Source organism: Platichthys flesus, chromosome 7 (assembly GCF_949316205.1).
Source record: "Platichthys flesus chromosome 7, fPlaFle2.1, whole genome shotgun sequence".
NCBI lineage: Eukaryota > Metazoa > Chordata > Actinopteri > Pleuronectiformes > Pleuronectidae > Platichthys > Platichthys flesus.
In genome coordinates, this window is record NC_084951.1 from 7163143 (window position 1) to 7186873 (window position 23731).

General features: G+C 40.4%; 1 protein-coding gene across 1 annotated transcript; it reads left to right on the forward strand.

Moving 5' to 3' along the window:
* Positions 1 to 23188, forward strand: itchb (itchy E3 ubiquitin protein ligase b). Its single transcript, XM_062392952.1, has 24 exons — positions 1 to 158; positions 3966 to 4057; positions 4712 to 4853; positions 7080 to 7204; positions 8056 to 8190; positions 9173 to 9218; positions 9319 to 9500; positions 9989 to 10229; positions 11034 to 11129; positions 11417 to 11591; positions 11805 to 11874; positions 12921 to 13005; positions 13147 to 13275; positions 14690 to 14762; positions 15346 to 15417; positions 16031 to 16119; positions 16755 to 16914; positions 17031 to 17164; positions 17853 to 17993; positions 18407 to 18527; positions 18695 to 18799; positions 19328 to 19424; positions 19629 to 19701; positions 20457 to 23188. Exons 2-24 carry the CDS (start codon positions 3988 to 3990, stop codon positions 20554 to 20556), a joined length of 2661 nt encoding a protein of 886 aa, XP_062248936.1. The 5' UTR covers positions 1 to 158; positions 3966 to 3987; the 3' UTR covers positions 20557 to 23188.
* Positions 23189 to 23731: the final 543 nt, after the last annotated feature.

The following is a 23731-nucleotide window of genomic DNA, read 5'->3' on the forward strand; positions in this document are numbered from 1 at the left end:
CCTTGTTTCGGTCACGTGACGTCAGCTCACGAAGATGGTGGAAGTTTCTTCTTCCGTGAAGTGAAACCCGGACTGAAACCCAAACAAGCCTCACGCCGAGGGCTGGGACTTGGCTTCAGCGGCACCGGCTCGGTTGCACAGCCTCTCTCGGGACCAGGGTAAGTGGGCTGGCTCAGTGGAGCGTCCCCTCAGCGGTGCTGTTTGTGTTTTTGTCGGCTCAGCCGCTGGACTTTAGGATTTCCAGCCAGCCATGATGATGACATTAGTTAGCATGCTAGCGGCTAGCCGGGGCTGGGATGGCAGCAGCAGAGTGTCAGAAGGGACATTCAACACGTACTCAGCAAGTCCCTGCGACAACAACACTTCTGTAAATACTTAGTGTTTCGTAGCAGCGGAGCTATCACGCTAATACAGATATACTGTTCATTACTGCGGCTAAAACCAGTTAGCGTTAGCTCGTTATCCACTGCTAGTTGGATTAAATTATGTAATCTTCACTTACGTGTGTTATATTGTTATACAAGCCAAAGCCGGTGGAGGGGTAACGATAACAAGGAAGTGGTCTCTGTCGATGATTGTTGGACGTGCTGATTAGCACAGTTAAATTGATTCATGTGAACAATCATCAAACTAATCTAATATCCGGTTTCTTGTTGTTGCTTTCATGCATTGCACAAACCAAAACATATGGAAACCAGTAGGAGCCATACCTCAATACAGTGTCTCCTAGTCTTTAGATATTTTGATTCTTCAGGAGAACCGAGGAAACCAGTCGTTATATTTTCTAATATATCAGATGAACTGGGTAATATCCATCAAACCAGCTGTCTAACAGTGACCCCCCCTGAATGCAAGGGAAATATCCCTGGTATGTCTTGGATTGGTTAATTAGTCACTGGAAGCTTGGCAGGTTTGTCTCTGTATCAGCCACGGCCGTCCTCTGTCGTTTGAACTGATCAGACAGACCTTGCTGCTCTTATCTGTTTCTTAGGTGTTTCTCCTTTGACGATGCTATATCACCTATCCAATGCCACCCCCCCTCCTGGCTTTAGTGACCTACAAAATCTTGTCAAATTTTCCTGTGACCATTTTTCCTTCCCTGATCCAGATTCTGATACCTGGACTTTGATATTGGTTGATATGAGTACAATTCGTTACCTGTTCATTTAAAAGCAATAATAGCTTAGTCTACCTTTTCCACCGGGTCAAGAAACCCAGTAACATCTGGCTTTTGTCTGCAATGGGAATGGATACAATCAGCAATCACCGCCAGGTCATATGACTGCAGTAGACATAGGTTTGTGTTGGCTCCAGCTAAGATCGTCATTGATGGAAACCAAAACCAAACTGAGGGGATCTTGCTAATAGGTGATAGTTTCTTAGTTCTTAGTGCATCTGTAAAATTAAACATGATGCACTACACTACACTAACAGTATTACTACATTCTCATTCATTAATTCCACTCAGTAATATACTATTTTAGTTGTACATTGTATTTATTTTAATTTATTTTGACATATTCTTTTTTATATTCAGTTTTTTTATGTTTTGGTTGTGTGCTTAAAACATTTTTGAGCATGGCTAGAAGGGAGACTGAATGGAGTCAATCTCCTCCTTTTTTCGCGATTTTATCCACATTTAAATAACCTGTGTTTACCTGCTAATTTAGGTGCAAATGCCATGAAACTTCTTTGAAATGCACGTCTTCACTGCTCTAGAAACAGTACTTGAACCTAACTTGGTCCAGGAGTGTTGAAAAGTTGATTTCTGGAAAAAGAAAATTGTAGCTTTATCTAGATGAAATTATCACAATTTAAAGACCTGGTATCAGATTAGTAAATAAATAAACACAGAATGAATAAATAAATATTAACTTGCAATGTGAGACCAAGCATTTCCGGCTGTATCCGAGGCTTTTCCTATGCATGATATGTGTATCAGAACATCTAAAATTTGTACTGGAAACATAGTTTGTGATCTTTATAGATAACCAATCTAATCCATGACATTATAAAACAACACATACATTTATTATTTCAGCTTTTAAAGTTCAGTTTTTAGATATCAGTTGGACAGCTTGTTGAACACTGTGCTCAGTTTTCTAATGGTGACTCTTGAGTGTTGTAGCCAAAGAAAATAATTACCTGATTGTCCTTTTACAATCATACTGATCTGGTCAGTATGAAGTTGTTTTGTAAATGTGCACCCCTGCTTTGTACCCTAAATAATGTATGTCTATGGATTAACATGGTTAAGGAGTTTATGTAAGACTAATATTGTTTGAAGTCGGCTGTTCAGGGGCTCTTAAGTCATACATACACAACATGCTCTAAAGAACGAGACATATTTGACCTCAAATTTAATTTGCCCACAAACACACCAAGAAGTTATTGGCTCGTGGATGATGTTATTTAGCTGTTTAGAAAAATCCGAGACAAGGAGGTCATTTCAGAGTTTAATATTCTGTGAGTACTCTCATCTAGAAAACGTGGTCAGCCCGCTCATGAGGCTGCAAAGTCAGCCGTCGCAATGAATTATTGACAGCGACTAAAGCAGCAGCCAAAGTGAAAATTTACCCAGGAGCTCCCCACTTTCTCCCGCTCTTCCATGTGAATCTTGGACGAGATAGACTGAGGAACATGCATTATTCAGCGACGCATCAGACCAGATTCTTTGAGAGATCACAGCAACAGATTTCCCTTTTGATTGACAGATTGTAGTTCTTCATTCATACTTCATTCTGGAGCTCATAACTGTTGATACACTATCAAGGAGACAACCGTCCTTTACTTATTTAAGATGGAAATGTATCTCCTAAATCTAGTAGCTTGTCTTTTGAAATCATGTTTCCATTGCTGCTTCAGTTAAGTTGACATTTTTTTTTCATTGATTAAAAGCAGAAAGTTTAAATATTATGACAGCCTTCAAGGCTTCCCTGTACAGCTGCCTGTTGACAGTCATTTTCTAAAGCTGTACCAGGACCCATCCAACACACAGTAAACAGTTCTCCAAAAGTCTCATCCTCAGTCTTTAACTTTGTCAAGCTTGTTTGATGGTCGTTCTTAGATGTTTTGTTTTTGCTGTTAATGCTCTTATTTCTGAATGCTAAATTTCATTCTTTTATAATAAACACTCCAGGTGATCGTCACTATATTTCATTATATCCTTTTGGCAGCTGCTTTTGTATTTGCAACAATTCGTACACTTAACCTCTTTTCAACCTTTTATAATTTTCCAAACTCACACTAAAAAGTAATATTTTCGTCATCAATCTAAATTCAATACCCTATAATGGCAAGGGATTTTTTAAAGCAAATTTTTAATAAGGAAAAGCTGAAATAACGCATTGATTTTACGGAAGTATTCAGTTCTGCTTGAGTCCTCTTGGGTGTGAATTGATCACTTTGCTCACTTGGATTTGGTGAGTCTTCTGCCAAACTTCCCCACAAATCCACCCAAGCTCCGTCAGGTTTGATGGGAATGATCAGTGGACAGTCATTTTCAGGTCTCTCCAGGGATGTTTGATTGGGTTCGGGTCAGGGCGTCTGGCTTGGCCACACATTCACAGAGTTGTCTGGACCGCATTGTCTTGGCTGTGGGCTTTGGGTCATTGTCTAGTTTGGAAGATGAAACTTTGTCCTAGTCTGAGGTCCTGGAACTCGGGATCAGTTTTTCATTAAGGATATCTTTGTACTTTGCTCTGTAGGGCGTTCCTTCAAGCCTGACCAATAGCAATACGCATGAACAGTCTACCTAACCAACTATGAGAGGCAACCCACATAAAAAAGGGTTGGTTCAAGCCCTATCTATGAACCAAACCTGACCTGACTCATTACCCTACGGCAGGGTCGTCGTAATTTTTTTCAAGGCTTTCCTATTATGGGCTTAATATACCTGGTCTAAATGATCTCATCTGTCTGCTGCGATTTGTCCCCACCCTAATGATGTGTCGTCTGTTCTGCAGGCCTTCATCCCAGCCCTATGTCATGGCTAGTGGAGTCACCAAATCGGGCACTACCAATGGTTACCCTATGAAGGCACAGCTGCAAATCATTGGTAAGTGCTCTGTTTTGATCAAAGTGCACCAAGTAAGGTTCAAGTAAAAAAAGGGGTGGACTGCTTTTATATATTTGCATTTTTTTCTCCACTTAAGTACATTTTGAAATACTGCACACAGAAAATCTCAAATGCAAATAATGAAATGAAAAATTTATAAATTCAATTTAGCTGCTTAATTTTCCAGATCCTAATTCTGTGTGTGTTGGCTTCACTGTCACAATGTCACAACACAGTGGGACAATTAAATAGGACATGTATATAATCTGCCTTGTCTTCATTGCCTTATGTGTTAAATCATGGAGTGATGTCCAACAACCACTGAGTAATCTCAGTGATAGCAATTTAATGTAAATCCTGCATTGATGTGTTTATTATAAAGAAATATAATACTCAAAACTGTTGAATTTTGGGATTGTGAATGCACTGATTCTCAAATAAATATCACCTAGTTTGTAGCTTTTAAAATGCTGGTTATCTTGTAGCACTGTTCCAATTCAAAAATGTATGCTAAACACAGGATTTCATGTTTTTATGTCCTTGTCATTCCATGTTTCTGCATTTGTATTCTTTCCACCAACAATGTGTTTTTTTCTCTCTCTGGCACAATTCACCACTAACTGTCTGCTCCATGGTCTCGTCTTGATTTTTCAGTGCTATCAGCAAAACTCAAAGAGAACAAGAAAAACTGGTTTGGCCCCAGTCCTTACGTGGAAGTGACAGTCGAAGGCCAGTCCAAAAAAACGGAGAAATGCAGCAACACCCACAGCCCCAAATGGAAGCAGCCGCTCACTGTGTGAGTCAAGGTCTTTCCAATAATACCAGAACCATTAAATGTTTGATCACATGTGTGATCATCAGAATGTAACTATTCTGCTGCTACACATGAAACAAATAATTCCGTTGTAACCTGTGAGGAATAATAATAAAAATGCAAAAAACAGAACACAGGGTGAAAGTTAATATTTGAATCTTCACAGAAAACATCAAAGTTGATTTTACTTAGCTTTTGAGAGACACCTTTCCTTTATGTTTATGTTTTTATTTTTATTTTATAATTTTTTTTATCTTACCTAATTTATCAGTTTATCTGTTTTTTATTGTTGATCCTCTGATATGTCTGCAGGGAAACAGTACCCCACATTTGTCACTGCATGTATCTCTGCATGTGACAAATAAAAATCCTAATTGGCTGTCCCTTAAAAGTGAGAAGATGCTTTAGTTGAGCAGACCCTAAATTCACTCACATTTTGTGAGTTCATTTAATGCCCTTGTTTTTTTAACTGCCTCTGCATAGCATCATGGTATGCTTTAGACTTGATAAACTGTGTCTCAAATTAAATTCACCTAACCACAAAGCTAAGTCTGATAGAAGTAGAGACAGGTGATGGTAAACAAGGACAGCATAGGGTGGACTATGCGAGGCAGGGCAGCGTGACTAGTTTCTGTTGGCTGCTGCGATTCCTGAAGCTCCGGTGTCCAGCGCTGTCAGCAGCCTGGCAGGAGAGACAGCAGGAGGGGGGGTTAGGATTTTATATCTGAGCTGAGGCCAAGATGCCAACTTTTACTCTCTCTGACTGCCTGGATGTCTTTCAAGGAAATCTTAGGACACTGATAATCACAGTTTAGCACTTGTTGAATACAGTATATGAAAGCATCTGAAACTATTGTCCTCCGGTTTATGTTATGAAGTGAACAAGACAGAAAATATTGTCTTTGTCATAAGAGTTTGATTAACAAAATCTTTGAAATCATTACCAATCACTGCTCGTCTCTGTAGCTCTTCACACACAAACTGACAATCACATTGATTAAGTTATTTATCAGTAGGGTAGGATCATTAGCAGCTGCGGGCCACAGTGTGGTAACCCTTATTGTAACATATGTATAGCATATTATAGCATAGGACCGGTTCTTGATACCATCCCTATTTTGTATTCTCTAATATTGATATTGGCCCCTAAAAATCCAAATATCTCTCTCTCTAGAAAAATGTCTACCTTTAAATTGAATGGTTGGTGTAAGATATGAACTTTATCAAGATGTATTCCTGCGCCAGCCTTCTCCCTGAATTACCAGCATTTGATTTTGGGACGTGTAGCTCTGAGTGGAGGATAATGGGGCACAGAGTTAAGAAAATATTTGCTATCTCCAGGGGGTGGTTACATGCTGCATTTTAATGTAGAATGTTCTTAGCTGTGAGAGTGTGTCCTGTTCATTGACATGAATCCTATTTCAACACAAATACTTCACACTTGGTGCACTCCCACCTTTTGACTTCCTACAGTCCAACATATTCACACATCTGATGTCCACTTAATTTTAGCCTGTGCAGGACCTTCTGCAGTGTACAGTGACCTTCTTAATATAGAGTTCTCCTACAGTTTCTCTTGTACCCAGAGGGCAGAGTTATTATATGTCAAGTGTTTACTATGGAGTGTAATCAGACCTGAGCCCATGTTTCCACAAACGTCTTCTCCTGGAGGCTCTGAGGGAACGAGATAAACAACCGTCATAGTGATGGTTACACACACTGGTTGTCCCTGAATACCTTCTGATTCTCATTGTTCATGTTTTCCTCTCGACAAAAGACAAAGATGTATTATCTGCCGTCACAGACACTGTGGCTTTCACCTCTCTACTCGCTTATTAGATTTTTATATTACATGTATCTGTGCATGTATCTAAACAGTGATCAATGATGTGAATTATTAGCATTTATAGTTACAAGGATAGAGGACAAGGATATCTTGTGTCTTAGGATATCCAGTGTGTGGCTTTACTTATTATTGTTCCTGTCCACAATTCCAATTCAGGACACAATATCATTTAGACCAATTCTTCATGAAATGACAGTTTTCGAGCTTAAACTTGTGATGAATAAAATGTTGGGAAAGAGAGTGAGTCCCTCGAGGGTGTTTTGAAATCGGATGCTTAGCGGACAAAAGGACGTCATCACTCTGTTTTTCATTTACAAGAACAAACGCACTGCATAAATTAACTGAACTGTTTGTTTCACCAGGATTGTGACTCCATTCAGCAAACTGTCGTTTCGCGTGTGGAGCCACCAGACCCTGAAGTCAGACGTGTTGCTGGGCTTTGCCACGCTGGAGATCAGTGACACGCTCAAAGCTAATGACATGAAAAGTGAGTGTATGAGACCCAGACACAGACACTGCACTCGTTGTATTTTCTTGCCTGTGTGTATGTGTGTGACACCTTTTGTGAGGACCATTATTAGCCTTTATTAGCTTAAAACTTTTTACACACCAACTTTCCTCTGTCATTAATGCTTTCTGAATAGGTTCAATGTGCTGCATTTTTTACATGTGCTAAAGACGTAGCAGGGAGTTGTTTGAGCACCTTTGTGTTGTGTCACAAAAACACAATGTGACATTAAAACAGGATGCGATTTGCTTTTTCTAGTATTGTCAGGCTACTTCCTCAGTTTTCTTATTGAGGATCTTTTGTCGGCTCAGCAGTTCTGACCTTTACTCCCCCAAAAGCCTGTTCTCCTTTTTATTTATTTCAAACTGCTCTTGAAGCCGCCAGAAAATATCATCACTTCCTGCACCCAAGACTTTTTGAAAATATTTATTTGTTGACATTCAGGTGCTGTGCTACAGAAGTGAAACCAAAAAAGGAATTCAAAAAGTTATTTTAAAAGTTTGAGACAGTTGTGGCCGTAAGAACATCTCTACACAGAAATGATTTCAGTTGTGGTTTATCAAACTTTATAATAGTAATAATTGGTGTGCAAGTCTTTATATTTCTGAAGGGAGCATGTTTACATACATGTCCCATTATGATGCCTACACCTTCATTTTACAAGACCTCACACATTTGTAATAGTGAAAAAACGATTAGAATAAATAAATATATGGCAATCAGTGATGTTGTTGCAGCTGGCTACCAGAATTAAATCAATGTGTGGGAAACACAGGTAAAATATTTCACTTGTTACTGTTTTGACCATCTTGCCTTTTGTCTCACTGTAGTCTCTGAGGTGGTGCAGACCTTACAGCTGTGTACAGACAGAGAACAGACGGATGTGGTGGGGGATCTGTCTGTCTGCCTCGACGGCATGACCGTTGACCCCGAGATGTTCGCCCTGTCCGAGGCTGACCAACACAGTGAGTCACAGAAGAGTCACAAGCTGTATAAAAGCCTATTATATATTTTTAAAGTTTATTGTCATAACATCTGTAAAGGATACAATGAATGGAGGCCCTTGTCACGTTAGAAAAAACCTGTAAACAAGCAGATTTATTGATGGTTTCAACTAAGAGTATGCAATTTTAGATCCTTGAAGGAAACTGAAGTCCACTAATTACTACACAACTTTCAAAGTCTGCAGATTATTCTGCGGTGCACACTACAAGACTTCCTGATGTGCGATCGCGAGTCTTGCAGTCTTTGTGATCTCACACTGTACGACTGAGTGGGGGTCACACACTTCACGGTCCATCAGCAGGAGAAACCCCCGACTGGTCTCCAGACTACGTTGAAATGCTAAATCACACAACAGAGAATCCGAGGGATCCTCCTGCTCGTCTGTGTCATCCTGCTACAGAATGACTCTTAGATCTGGAGGAGACATGAAAAGCCTCAGTTTACATCAGAGTTGTAAAAAGAAGAGTGCATCTCAGTGTTCAGAGAGAAAACTAACCAAGCCTGACCTAAACCTGACAGGTATTATGTTGGTTCTGTCCAAACCAGACATTAGCCCGATGTAGTCAATGTAGCTCTAATGAGTCTGTTACCCTACATGATTTTTGCTTGATTTCCCCCATTACTGATATGTGAAGTGTAAAAAAACACCTCGCCACTATATGCTCCTTCCCCCTGTGCGACCTGTCAGGGACTCAGCATGAGCTTTTTTAATCATGTGGTTGAACAGTGTTTGCCGGTTGAGTGGAAAACAGGAGCTTTTGTCTGAAACAAACTTTCAATCAGGCTGAAAATCGTGTCGCGTGAACTCGGCTTAAGCAAAACTTTTGTATTGACATCAAAAGGGTTTAGTATTGTAACATTAGATTTTCTTTTGCTTTACAGGTTGTGTTATATGTGAATATGAATTCCTATTTTTATCTTCATTCATCTTGTGTGTTTCAGGTGCATCAAATGGGGAATCACAACCTAACGGGGATCCTGTCCAAAGGTACAGTACCTATCCTCATATCCACTCCAATTGGACTTCAGTCACATTTCTAGCTTTTTTTTCTGTTTTGTGTATCTACATCCACTCTCACTCTTCACAGGCCGAGTCGAGACAGCTCTCCAGCTCTGGATGGCGTAGAGCACAGGTCCTCTCCCAGTGCTCGGAGGTCAGTGAGCGCCTCCGGATCTCCCTTAGTTTCATCAGGGGGCTCAAAGCCTCTACGACCACCCAGGCCCTCTAGACCTCCTCCTCCGACTCCCCGCAGACCCGCCTCTTCACCAGGTCAGACATTTACTGAAGGAAGGTGCTGATCTGTTGTAGACACTTTTCTGCTGAGAACTAAGAACCGGAGGGAAACTAGATAGAGTGCGCTTCGCATGACAAAGACTTTGTGTCACAATTTAATTAATGTCAAAAATGTACCTCGAGGCTAAATTGGGCCTTACCATGACTCTCTCTGAGAGACATTGTTTGAACGATAAGTTAACTGTTATATGAGCCTTACTCACGAAAGGCAATGTTGTTATTGAGGCTGAAATCTGTTGTGTTATGTCTGGGATTAAAAACATTGGTTTTGGGTTAAAGTCAAATTTAATGTTATTACTTTGCCAACTTGAGCTGCAAATCTACTCTTCCTTTACAAAGGGAATTATTATTCTTGTAATGTGTCTGACACATGTTTCCTACCAACATAAAGACAACCTGTGATCATATGGTCCTGGTCTGAGGATCTCCTCTCAACTTTTCACTGATTCTGATTCTTTCCTCAGCGTCTTCCAGCAACGGCTCTGCACCACCTGATGGTAGTGATGCTCAGTCAGGTTCAGACACACCAGTACGAACACCTGCATCAGGACCTTCATTGACCCCAGACTCCAGTCCATCGGCAGGCTCAGACAGGAACTCCACTCCGGCCTCCAGTGCAGGAGCGACAGCACCCAGACAGCCCACCCCCAACCCAGTGGTCACACCCAGGGTCCCTGCTGTCAATACTGGCCCACTGCCCCTGGGGTACGCTCTCATTTTGTTATCTTAACTATGGAGCTTATGGTACAGTCCAGTGGATGGAGTAGTGTCATACTGAGCAGTATTGATTATCATTATAATGTTCAGCAGATGATTATATATGTGGTGGGAATTTGTATTTAATTCCCTGGTGAGGAAAATAAACCATCAGACTGAATGATCATAGTATTTAATATGATACTATTGATACTTGATATCAAAGTATTTAACTAATGGTCGAGAAACAATTTACAGAGAATATATTTTTACACAAACAGAGTAACAATGTAACTATTTGGCCAAATAGGGTCATGTCTCCCCCCTCTCCTGAGTGTATAGACACTGGGCAGAAAAACGTCACAGGGACGTTTAGGTCCACAATAGAGAACCTCTCTTGGAATCAGACAGGTGCAAACATCAAGTAGAATTATACAAAGAGGTTTCAGATCAATCCAACTGAACTTTGAGCATTGTCATGACAAGAGAGGAGGATCTGTACATTTCCATAAAAGGACAGTTAGATTCAGTAAATTTCCATGACAATATACTTGTATAAATGTTTTCTCTCTAGTAGCAGATCAGTATTAATATGACAGACAAACAGATTTGTCTGCACATTCATTACATCTGCCTTAAATTCCCTTTTTGAGTTATTCCAGTGTCGTCCTTGTCATCAACACTGCGACCTTCACTGGCTTTTTGCTGCTTTTGCAGCAGGATGAGTCATCGCTTCAAAGCTCCTTTAAATCTCTACTTATGTCATGCACCATTACCTAATGTCCTGAAGTTAACTGTCGATGTTTCATCTAGGTGGGAACAGAGGGTGGATCCCAATGGGAGAATGTATTTTGTCGATCATGTGGAAAAGAGAACGACGTGGGAACGCCCTGAACCATTGGCTTCTGGGTAAAAAGTCCTCCTTTGATCTGTCTCCTCTCAGATTCAGATAGTAGGTTAATAGGACTGTAAAATAGTAAGTCAAATATGACGGCCTCCATCTTTAAATATACGATTACTGGTACAGTACATGCAGTTGAAATTTTGTCACACAAATCCTTTAGCTAGTGATTTGTGAGAGCTCCACCTGCACATCGTCTTCAGGCTTTGACCGCTAGGAACTGCAGCAAATAAACAAAAGGAACCATTGTAGATTTATACACCAGGAATTTTCATATTCATTAATTTTGTTTTAGCTGGGAGCGTCGTGTCGACCAGATGGGGCGAGTCTACTTTGTCGACCACATCACACGAACCACCACGTGGCAGCGCCCCACAATGGAGACAGTGCGGAACTACGAGCAGTGGCAGCACCAGCGCAGCCAGCTGCAGGGTGCCATGCAGCAGTTCAACCAGAGGTTCATCTTCGGGGTGAGACATCCTCTTTGCAAAGTCATACTGTGTTGAAGTGTTTAACCTCTGTAAGATTAGAATGTTAGGACAGGTCAAGGGTATAGTCCAGTTACAGTATTTACAGTGTGAAGTAAACTGTTTTTGTTTGCGATATAACCGTCAATGTCAAACACTACAGATTCTCCAACAGCCATAATTTAACGTGAACTATTCTGATTTTCTACTGTGTAGCAACAAGACCAGGTCACAGCCACTCAGAATAAGGAGTTTGATCCTCTTGGGCCTCTGCCACATGGATGGGGTAAGATCCTTAAGTCCTGCCGTCCAAACTACTCCAGAGTTTGAGCAGCTAAAACCCAGAAGTTTGAAAAAGCTGCTGGCCACCGTTTTAGTCTGGACGTGCAGAAAAAGAGAGGTTTGGAAACTATTTTTCGCAATCGCTCGCCGATTGGATCTTCAGTCATGAGGTAGCCTTCACTGATTTTTCATGCCCTTTTCACATGAACCGCTTCCAGAAGATCACAAACAGCATTAGACTCGGCCCCCATTGTAGAATTCAACCTGGATAATTATTTACAAGCATTGCTGACCCTTTTGTGTTTGCTGATGCCTATTTTGTCGCTAAATTCTAAATTCACAATGATACAACTGTTTATGTGCGTAGGAGACAAGACATCCAGGTGCTTTTTCAGCACTACATGGCACTCGTACGCCTCCCCAGTGGATGGGGTTCAAAACTGTTTCAAAGCTAAAATGCTTGTGTGGACGAAAATCTATTAGTTTGTATATATCCTTGGTTATAGCTGAATTCCTTTTTGGTTAGTCAAACCAGTTATCAATAAACTTTTGATAATTGTGCTGATGAGAATTGAAACTGTTATTAACTGGAGTGCTGCATCTTATGTTTCTTCCTGGGCACCAATAACAAAAACAATAAACATTTCTTATTTTATTGCCTTTCCTTGATTTGACCAAGGACCATTGAAGACAAAGTGTGTTTATCTTATCTGGGCTTATTATTACCCAAGTTCATTATACACTCCTGGGACCTTTTTCTTCTTAGACTGGACCTTGATGTACTCCAGGGAGTGTTTGCTATCAGCAGCCGCAAGTTTGTCTCTGTCTTACAGCCCTATTAATGTACAGTGAATGTCTGCCACAGGACTCAGTAATGCATTAGTGCTTATCTTTGATTATGGCGACACATTTACTTTTTGTATTCCACAAACATACCACAGGAGCCCACTATTAAATTAACCTTAAAGTTTACAGTTTGTCATGTGCATATGAGTTTCCACCTCACTGCACTAGCCTTAAAAATCCACCAATTGTTGCTGTGTTTTTCAGAGAAGAGAACCGACTCCACTGGCAGAGTTTATTTTGTACATCACCCCACACGCTCAACACAGTGGGAGGACCCACTTACACAGGGGTGAGTTTGTGTCTGTGTGCATGTCCCTTTGCTGTCACATCAGATAACATACTATAATTTTTTATAATGTTCTTTTTTTTTTTTTTTTACTTTTTCTGAAATAATCCATCACTGAATATTGATCTGATCTCATTATTGTAGTTTGCTCAATGAGAAGCCACTTCCAGAGGGCTGGGAGATGAGGTTCACAGTCGATGGCATTCCCTACTTCGTAGACCACAACAGGAGAAGCACCACCTACATCGACCCTCGCACTGGAAAGTCCTCACTGTACGTCCTCCACCATATTATTTTCCTCTTACTCAAAATCGAAAAAAGGAAAAAAATCACTATGATTTCTCGAATTAAAGAGGAATCAAGTCATAAGAAATCCGCATCTGTCTAACACCAGAAGATGTTTTAAAATTAAGCGATCTGGATCTATATATCGATATATATGTAGATCCAGATCGAGCGACAATATGATGTATAGATGTTAAAGTAGGAACATTGATAAACATTGATTCATACTTCCATATTCCACAGCAATCAGCCTTTATTTTAGATGTGTGTTGAAGTGAGCTTTTGCACCCCCCTCGCGCGCAAGTTGGTGAAGCCTTCTCCCATGTAGTATCTGAAAAAAATACAACAACACTGCCAGAAAAAAGGCAAAGAAAAACACAAAGAAAATAACACCATTCCCGGCTTGTTTCCTCTAGCAGCACCACTTCGGGCATGTGCACAACCCTTCGGCCCGACAAATCGGTCGCAGAGTTTTTCCATAGTTTCCTTCCGAATTTGTCACGACCAGAATGCGGAATTACACCCGTACTCACTGTTAGAAATCTAGTGCAGATACTCAACAACCAATGAAAAGGCACTGTATTCAAATATAATACTGTAATTATAATACTGCCTTGTAAGTTCTTTGCTATAGAGGAAGGCCTTTAGGCCTTTAATCGAAAAATGTTACTCATAGCACCAGTGCTTCTATTAAATTAACATGTTTCCTTTTTTTTAAATGACATTATGAGAAATGATGATTGACAATACAAACGTGATTTATCTGCTTCAACCTGATGGGGATCTCCTTTGAAACTAGAAGCTCTTTCATACCTATGATACATGTTTCCTTGAGCCACTGACGGTGACTATCTGGCTTAAGTATTTTCTGTACTTCTCCGTGCCAGAAATTAATGAGTCATGTTTGCTTCCTGGGAGAGAGAATACCAGCAAGACTGTCAAGAAAGAAAGAATTAGCTGAACTAATAAAGCTAATATTAAGATATAATAATATATAGTTTTCTGTTTCTTAGTGTAGTCTGAGTTCGATGGTTTCATTGTTTAATATATATCCCTTTCCTCTGTTGTACCAAGTCATTGTCTGTGAAATCCCATCTATTTTTAGAACCTGAGACACATTACTCTTATATGACGAATGGGTCACCTTGCTCTTGTGCTTCCTCACACCTCAGCTGACTTGTGATAATAACCTGGGAGCTTTACATAACTTGAGAGTAATTACTTAGGTTTGGTCACAGCAGTGGAAAAACCAGTTGGGGGACTGGGGAAGAGAATGAGACAGTAACTTCCTGGAAACAAATATCAGCTTCAGATAAGATTAAAAAAGACAAAAACCTGTACAGGTATCTGCTTATATGTTTTAAAACACATAAAGAGTCTTGGTGTTTCTTTTCCTTCACAGTGAAAATGGACCTCAGATCACATACGTGCGTGACTTCAAGGCCAAAGTGCAGTACTTCAGATTCTGGTGCCAGGTAGGGCTCGCTGTTTGTCAGTGCGCAGATTGACAGGGTTCTCTGAATGATTTTTCAGTAACACCATTCAAAGTTACGTCCTTAATGAGAGAGGTTAGTGAGTCATACTGCAGTTGTTTCACAGTGGCTATGTTCAAAGCACAAATACACATGCCCCTACACATCTATACAAAATGGCAGGAAGGTGTCGTATTTGCTGGACGCTGTGTAAATTTAGCTGAAGCGCACTTTTAGTCCTGTCTGATGTGACCTTTCTGCTCTTTATACGTGTGTGTACAAACCTTTAACACACACAGACCTGCAGCATTCCATACATCCTTGCATTGGCCACAATATAACAAAGTCTTATCAAGAGATTTCTCAGAACACTCATACAACCCTGTCTTGGATTCACATCACTGAAAGGGAGTAAAAAGAGAGTTTTAAGGTCTTTGCACACCAAGTCCGTATTGTTCATCTGAAATGATCACACGTTTAAAAAAATAAAATAAAACCACATCATGTTTTGGTGTCGAAAGATGATTATTCTAAATTAATTTACTCATCATAATAAACACTGACCCTTGCAATCTCTTTTCTGCAGCAACTGTCAATGCCTCAACACATCAAGATATCAGTTACCAGAAAAACCCTCTTCGAGGACTCCTTCCAGCAGGTGAGGTCAGACAGTCAGTTCAAGCCAGATGTTCTTTTACTGAGCCTGTCGCTTTGTTTGCTGCTCAGAAAATATGCCTCAGTAGCTCAAGTGATTTCCTGGTCACTGCCCTTTTCTAGTGCACTTTAAAATCAGAACAATTCCCAATAACTGTAGCGTGTGTGCTGAAAAAACATCTTAAGTTATGCAACTTCACAAATGTGCATGAAACTGAGATTTATGTCATAGAAACTCAAATGTATCCTGTATTTTGAATGCGCTTTTTCTTTATTCTATTTATGCATTACTTTAATTCCTATCTCTTAATCTTAAAAAGCATTGTGTAATTGAGTTATGAGTCATATGTAAGCGATTGGATTTTTGTCAGACTGATAGTTTCTTGGTGTTTGATGGTCTCAGCCAGGTATTGATAAATTCATGAAGTCATTTTTGCAGCAGTGTTGAGATCATTGATTTACTTTTGCTCTTCAGTATTAAATGGTGTGGTGATGGATTTTGAAGTAATTCCTTTCAGCAGCTGTGAGAAAAAAAAAAGTAATATCCTCCACAAAGGTATTGTTGTGTGATACAGTGAGTGAGCCACATGTCTTTCATCACATTGTCTCTGCTTTAGATAATGAGTTTCAACGCTCAGGATCTACGAAGGAGACTATGGATCATCTTCCCTGGTGAAGAGGGCCTTGATTATGGAGGCGTTGCCAGGTAAGATAGAAAAATGACTGAGTATGATATGATGATGTGTGTGTGCAATGTGTTGTTGTGTTTCTCGGATTTTCTTATTTGAAGCTACTCAAATTTGAATGCTCCTGATTCTTTAATATGTTAGCTAGTTAGTGACATCAGCTCTGTCCCAATTCAGGGGCCGCTTCCTTCAGAGGCTGAACTGAAAAGAGACAACTGGTCTAGAGAGACTTTCTGTGATTAGCATCACCTGCTTGTCCTTACTGCTGTTGCCTAGCAGCAGAGTCTGCAGTTCGCATGACAAGAAAGTTGTAATGCCCCATGGTTTTTTAAAATGCGTACCGTTAGCTGTTTGGTTGAGATGGAGCATGTCACTCACAAGCATCTGAGGTCTCATCTCTTGCCGGCTCCATTAGCTTTTCGAAAAACAGTTTATCACCGAAACACAGCAAATCTTTGGATAGCTTGGGCCGGGATGGATCCACCCATTGGAACCTTTGTTTCTTGGGATGACAGGACACATTTGTTGGCCGCATTTGAAGGAGCCTACACAAATGTCTCTGTTGCAACGGTGTGACCCAATCGCTCTACAAATGCAGCCTCTGAAAGATACGGCCTGTAGTCTGTTCTCATTTTTGTTGTCTCTTCTTGTGCAGGGAGTGGTTCTTCCTGTTGTCCCACGAGGTCTTGAACCCCATGTACTGCCTGTTTGAATACGCCGGTAAAGATAACTACTCTCTCCAGATCAACCCCGCCTCCTACATCAACCCTGACCACCTCAAGTATTTCAAGTTCATTGGACGATTCATTGCCATGGTTTGTCATTTTATCATTTGCTAGTTATACGTTTTGTATTTTAAAGAGACAAATTCCAAAATTGAAACGTGAAAGAAGTGTTATCACACATTTAACAGCTTTTGTTTATCTGTCAGGCTCTTTTCCATGGAAAGTTCATCGACACTGGTTTCTCGCTGCCATTTTACAAGCGCATCCTAAACAAGCCATTGGCCCTGAAAGACCTGGAGTCAGTAGACCCTGAGTTTTACAACTCCCTCATTTGGATCAAGTGAGTACACAGATCACTGTGTGGTCACAAGAGGTTGCATTACACATCTGTTTAAAGACTTCACAAAACAGAGATATCAAAGCTATCTGATCCTGCATTTATGTGTCCTGGGAAAACACATAGCTATAGAGGGAACTGTTGCAGAAATTGATTGGAGTTAACAGTAACTCATAGCGCTAAATCTAAATCACACCACCCTCGGTAACTGGTACAGCACTGGTTCAACAGTTTTGTATTAGGCAGCTAACAAAAGATAGACTATTCGCACAGAGACACAGGATTAAAAATGGGGAAATGTATTTATTAAAAAAAAATATTAGGTACAAGGTCTTAATTATTTTACCCTATATTTAACGTGACTTTCGAAACACTTACAAATTTGTGAATATTTTGGCAGCATTCAAAAGTTTGTAATGTCTTTGGGTGTACTTCTTTCTTAGCAATACAGATATTATCAAGCTGTTATAAAACTACAAAAAAAAACAACTTGGAACTGATAACTGATACACCCATCCTGGTCAGAATGGATGTCAGTACACTCGGCTTGGCTGTGAGAAAGAATATGGATACCTATGATTCCTTCCCTTAGAAAATTATGCATTTTGAGGATTATTTTCTACTCGGCTACTTTAGCTTATCTTCAATTTTGATGACGATGAGTTGTGTAAGTGTCTGTGCTGCTCTGTAGGGACAACGACATTGAGGAGTGCGGGCTGGAGATGTTCTTCTCTGTTGACAAGGAGATCCTGGGGGAAATCACCACCCATGACCTGAAAGAAGGAGGTGGAGACATGCAGGTCACAGAGGAGAACAAGGAGGAGTACATCAGGTGGGTTTTATTGTTAGATTGGTTTCTAATGTCACATGAGACTTTATCGTGGGTGACTGGGCGCATTGATGACATTTCTAATTCCCCGACATACCCATACCTCCGGATGAAAGAACGAGATTCAAGAGTTTTTGGTGATAAGGGTGGATACTGGTGACATGTGATCTCTGCAGTGGAATTCATATGTTTCATCCTGCCTCCAAAATGCTGTGCTACCCCAAACCGGAGCACTCCGGATATTCCTGTGTTGTTGTGAATGCCTCTGCTGCATTGTTCATATGTGAAAGACAAACTCTGGAGAAAGATCAGACCCAGTTTTGTCCACATTCGGTGGAGGTCTGAAAACAGCTTTACTCAACATTCTGTCCTCTGATGTCATGGAGACTGTGTGTGTTTGTGTCTGTCTCACACAGGCTGGTAGCAGAGTGGAGGCTGTCCAGAGGAGTGGAGGAGCAGACTCAGGCCTTTTTTGAAGGCTTTAATGAGGTCCTCCCTCAGCAGTACCTGCAGTACTTTGATGCTAAAGAGTTGGAGGTATGAACCTGACAACTCTGTCATTCAAATGATTAATGATCTGCTATGAGATGCACTAAAGAGATCTGAGTTATGTACCTGGATTGCACATACTGGACAGCAACAGCTTCATAAGGTGAATAAAATGATGCAAATGAAATATCTAAGTAATTTGCATCCTGTCACAGGTGATGCTGTGTGGCATGCAGGAGATCGACCTCGCAGACTGGCAGCGAAACACCATCTACAGACATTACGCTCGCAGTAGCAAACAGATCGTCTGGTTCTGGCAGGTCAGTGAGCTGCAGCAGTAGTGACATGTTCAAACGTTTTTCTACTGGATCATAGGAGTAAGGTTGGATATATTGTTTGAATAAATTGTAGAAATATTTGAGGAGGATGATTCACTGATGACAATAATTCTGAAGTAGCTCCACAGCGTTAACACACACCAAGAGAACAGCACATTCCAAACAGGCAGGTTTAGAACGAGCACTGCACTAGTTGTACCCTATAGTCGGCAATAAGGTGCTAGTGCTAAGTTGTGACTTTGTACCAAACAACTTGAAGGTTGATGCATCACCTTCAACTAGAGAAGCTCATGGTTATACATTGTGGTGCTTTGCAGTTTTTGGACTGTGCTTTAAGCAGGCTTCTGTGTATATGTGTGTTCGATATACCTTTTTTATGAATCAGGTATTAGAAAAAAATAAATCCCCACTTGTGGTTCTTAACATATGACTGATTTAATCAATTGTATATAATCTGTGACCAGGTGATATGAAAGTGTTTCTAAATGTTTTCGTCACATGTCCCTGCAGTTTATCAAGGAGATGGACAATGAGAAGAGAATGAGGCTGCTGCAGTTCGTCACCGGTACCTGTCGCCTGCCTGTAGGAGGCTACGCTGACCTTATGGGTAATTAGAGCTGAATAAATGATACATAAAACAATTTTTCTTTAACATAAATGTATGAAACCATCGTAAGCAGGTTGGAGATTTTTTTGATACTTACCTTGTTTTACAGCACTTCTTTTGTTGTACCAGTTTTGTTGATGATCATGTTGTGTTCAATCCATCACGACCTCTCACTGTCCCACTGACCTGTGCTTCATTTTACAGGAAGCAATGGTCCTCAGAAGTTCTGTATTGAGAAGGTGGGAAAAGAAAACTGGCTTCCCAGAAGTCACACGTGGTGAGTTCATGAACGACCATAGAATCAAAAGAATGTTAAATCATGGTCAACCCTGAAGGTGACATTGCTTCTGAACATACTACACTAGGGTCTAACCAGCCATACTGGAAGCAGGTTATTGCTGTTTTCTTATTGGCTTGTTAAAAGTCTGTACAAGTGTAAAAATCCTGTTCTTGTTAGCTGGGGTAGTCTGGGTTATCGGTGTTTGCACAGTGGTCAGGCACATACAGATTATATTACTTGCCCATGGGCCACACCTTCTCTTTCACTTTTGTTTATCAGTGGTAGCACGTAGGTCACCAGTTCTTCATACTTACTGACGCTGCAGCTGTACAGAGTAGCAGTCTTATCACATAATGAGAGAAGAGTTGACTGACGAGGATGATGAGGATGTGATGTTAAAATAAGTTTTGATATCGGACTTGCCAGTGCAGATCAGGCATGTCATGTCATGTCATATCAATTATGAGAAGTGGACCATCATGGACAGTCTGGGTAATTAAACAATGCCCATCACGTCAAGTAAACCAATACAGATCTCACTCCGTAAACACAGAACAGACACTGAGCCAACACACATATCCTCCTCCTCCTAATTTGTAACAACGGTGTTGTCACAGGTTTATTACCCAGTGGGAAAAATTCCACACCATGGCATCCCTGTATCTCAAGTCCTATTCATAGAGGGATCTAGAATAAACACCAGAGCAAAGGGGGTCTAATGTTGATCCAATTGTATTGTCTTACCTTCTCAGCTTTAACAGACTGGACCTGCCGCCCTACAAGAGCTACGAGCAACTAAAGGAGAAGCTGATGTTCGCCATCGAGGAGACCGAGGGCTTCGGCCAGGAGTGAGAGAACCCGGGAGAGGTTTAAGAGTGGGCGCAGGAGTCTGAAGGAATAAACGCCACCAGTGTTCAAATCAGGGAGTCTCTTCAGAGTCGGGGAAGGGTTGTTGTCTGTGTTTATGCTCAGGCATGCGTGCACCTGTACGCTATTTGTACTGGTGCATCAGCAAGACTGCATGCAGTACCACAGCAGGATTTGGGAAGTGGCTGTCGACCGTTCACACCACGTTCATAGCAGATGTGAAAATGTTCTATGTCTTCTAAACCAAAACACGGAAGCTGCTCCCGTCTCTCTGAATGTGTGGCAGTTTATGCATGGGATCCTGAAAACCCGACCTCTGCGTCACCTGTCTGATGGGACCGCAGTAGTTTCCCTTTCCACACAAGTGATCATGTAACAGCATGCAGTCAAGTTCTCGGAATCTCATAAGCAGCAGCCTGATTTTTTTTTTTCTTCTTTTAAAGTAACGCGGCTTAAAGATTAATTTTAAGCTAAATTGTGAGGGTGCACTTCTTTGAAAACTGGGTTAAGTTTCACCAAAAAGTTGATTTTGTTGCTAAGATTGTTTGGATTTTTCCTTCATGAATGACATTTCTCTTCAACCCCTTTAATCTCTCACAGTTTTATTTGTAGGTCTCATGATTTGAAGTGGATCATGATTTTAAAAGAAGAGTGCTCCAGATTAACGCTTCAGAAATTATGAGTGAGGAGAGAAACAGATTTGTGTTCCTGCTTCTACAGTGTTGTATCTGTGAATGACTTGATTGTGAAAAGTGTTGTAACCTCTATTTAGAGTGGTGGCAGACTTGAGCAGAATTTAAACTGACCCTAGTTTTATAGGGCCAGAGGCTGGACCGGACGAGATGTCCTAGATTAGAGCGCTCTGGGAGAATCTTCAAGATTATTCATCTTGATATCAGCTGCAGATATTTTACACCATCCTCCCGTTGTGTCCTTGTGAACCAACCAGGATAAAGAAAGTATTTTTAGAGACATTGTACGTTCAAGATCAGAACATTAAAGCTTTCCACAACACAAGTGAAAAACACCAAATTCAAGTCAAACCAAATCAAAATTTAACATTTTGATTCATGCTTTACAAGCAGAAACTTCATGTGGCTCTTCACACACGTGTAGCATTTGAGGGTTAGTGATGGAGATGTTTGCTTATTTTAACTGTTTGTCTCATATCAAACCACAAAATTAACAGGAGCAATAAATGGTATTTTAAAACCATTGTCTTCCAATCTGAGTATTTTCACATCTACCAGACAGAATTCCCCTTAAGTCAAAAATGTATATCTGACACGTGTGAACTGATTAGATATGTGGTTATGCTTTTATTTTAATAGTTAAGGGTTATCAGTTCTGTTCTTGCAAACACGATATTTCAGGAACTCCCTGAGGTAGTTTCTTTAAATTTGACAAATATTTGCCTGGACTCACAAATTGGCTGAGTAGGATTTTGTAATCTAAGAGTACAGGCCAAGGTCATTGTGACCTTGAAACACATTTTGGGTCTTGTGAATGCAGCGTTTCAGAAACACCTCAAGGGCTCGTCTTGGAATCAAAGATGAACTGATTCGATTTGGGAGGTCAAATTCAAGGTCACGGTGACCTTGTAAATGTCTTATTGGCCTCTTTAACCTGATATCGTGAGAACGCCTTTAAAATAATTCCTTCAAATTTCGACGAGTGATCACTTGGACTCAAAGATGATTGGACTCGACTTCTGTGGTCTCGGTCATGGGGACTCTCATGAGTGAGGAAGAACTATGTATGTACCCTAAAACTGGAGTGGTTGGTGGAGGGATACAACCACAGTGGGACAATGGGATGATTTTTGATAAAGATTGTTTATTTCTCAACACCCAACACTGTGTGTACAGAACAGTGTTTATGATATAATAAGTGTGAATACTGGTTCCTTTTGGCAAACGTTGAACAGCGTCTCTCGACAGTACCAGTGGTGTGCTTGCTCATTTTGGAGTTTCCTCTTGAATAATTTATTCGACCAAGAACACAGGCTTGGTAACTCTCAGCCTTTAAGACGCTTTATATCCACCCTCAGGCATCACATGTCTTGTTTTAGCAGCCTGATGCGAGATTGTGATTATGAACCACTTAAGGTTTATGGACAAAAATAATTGTTCTCATGAAGAGACTGCACTAGTGAGGAGAAGCAGATGACGTGACCTGATCTCTGGCTTATCGTGACTTAATGGAGGATAATGAAGTCGGAGACAAAGATGTGATGTGACGAATGTATCCTGATGAAAAGATGATTGGTTTTTCTTGCCTCCCCTAACAAAGAGTGTGGTTTTAAACTTGTTCTGGGTCGATGACATAATAACATCCAGAGTATATAGTAGTTAAGTGAATATGTAAATATGATGATTCACTTTTTAATTTATCTGTTCTGCAGAATGCTCCATAAATAACTCAACCACTGTCTCTCTCCTGTATATTGAAAACAAGTTGTAAATGGTGTCAATAACAACAATTTCTTTTGTAAAAGAATGGTTTTAATAAGAGGTTTACGGTTACTCTATATTTTCTTTTCCCTGTTTAATTTCTGATGTACATGAAAGATGTGTAATATAGAAATTGTCACCTTAATAAATTAAATCAAAATAAATTGTGTTTGTTGCTTGGATGAATCAAATAGTGTCATTTAGTCTTGTATAAAGATATGAAGATGTTAGGGTTCCTATGGTAATGAAAAACCTGGAAAAGTCATGGAATTGTTAAATGTTTATTTCCAGGCATGGAAAAGTGCTTGAAAAAAGTTTTGGAGTGTGTTATATTCATATTTTCATGTGGTTCATTTACGCTGAGTTTTAAATAATTCATATGCTTTTAAAAGAAATACGCTTCAAATATAAGCAGGCATTCTCTCTCTTACTAATTGAAAAGTTCGGTGGGGAAGCAGGGGGGTTAATGCACTATGCCAGGGAAGTGTAGATTTAACCATGCTTGGCTACAAATGGAAAAGTACATGCCATGGGTTACAACTAGGGTTGCATAGAAGCATAATTCAAAACTCAATTTTAAAGATGTATGGAATGCAGCACACGCTGCACGTTGAATTTCAACCCTGCACTGTACATGCACAGATAATTCCCAGCATCCTGCACACTGCAGCAGGGCTGGTGAGGCCTGCTGTAGTGTGCAGGACTAG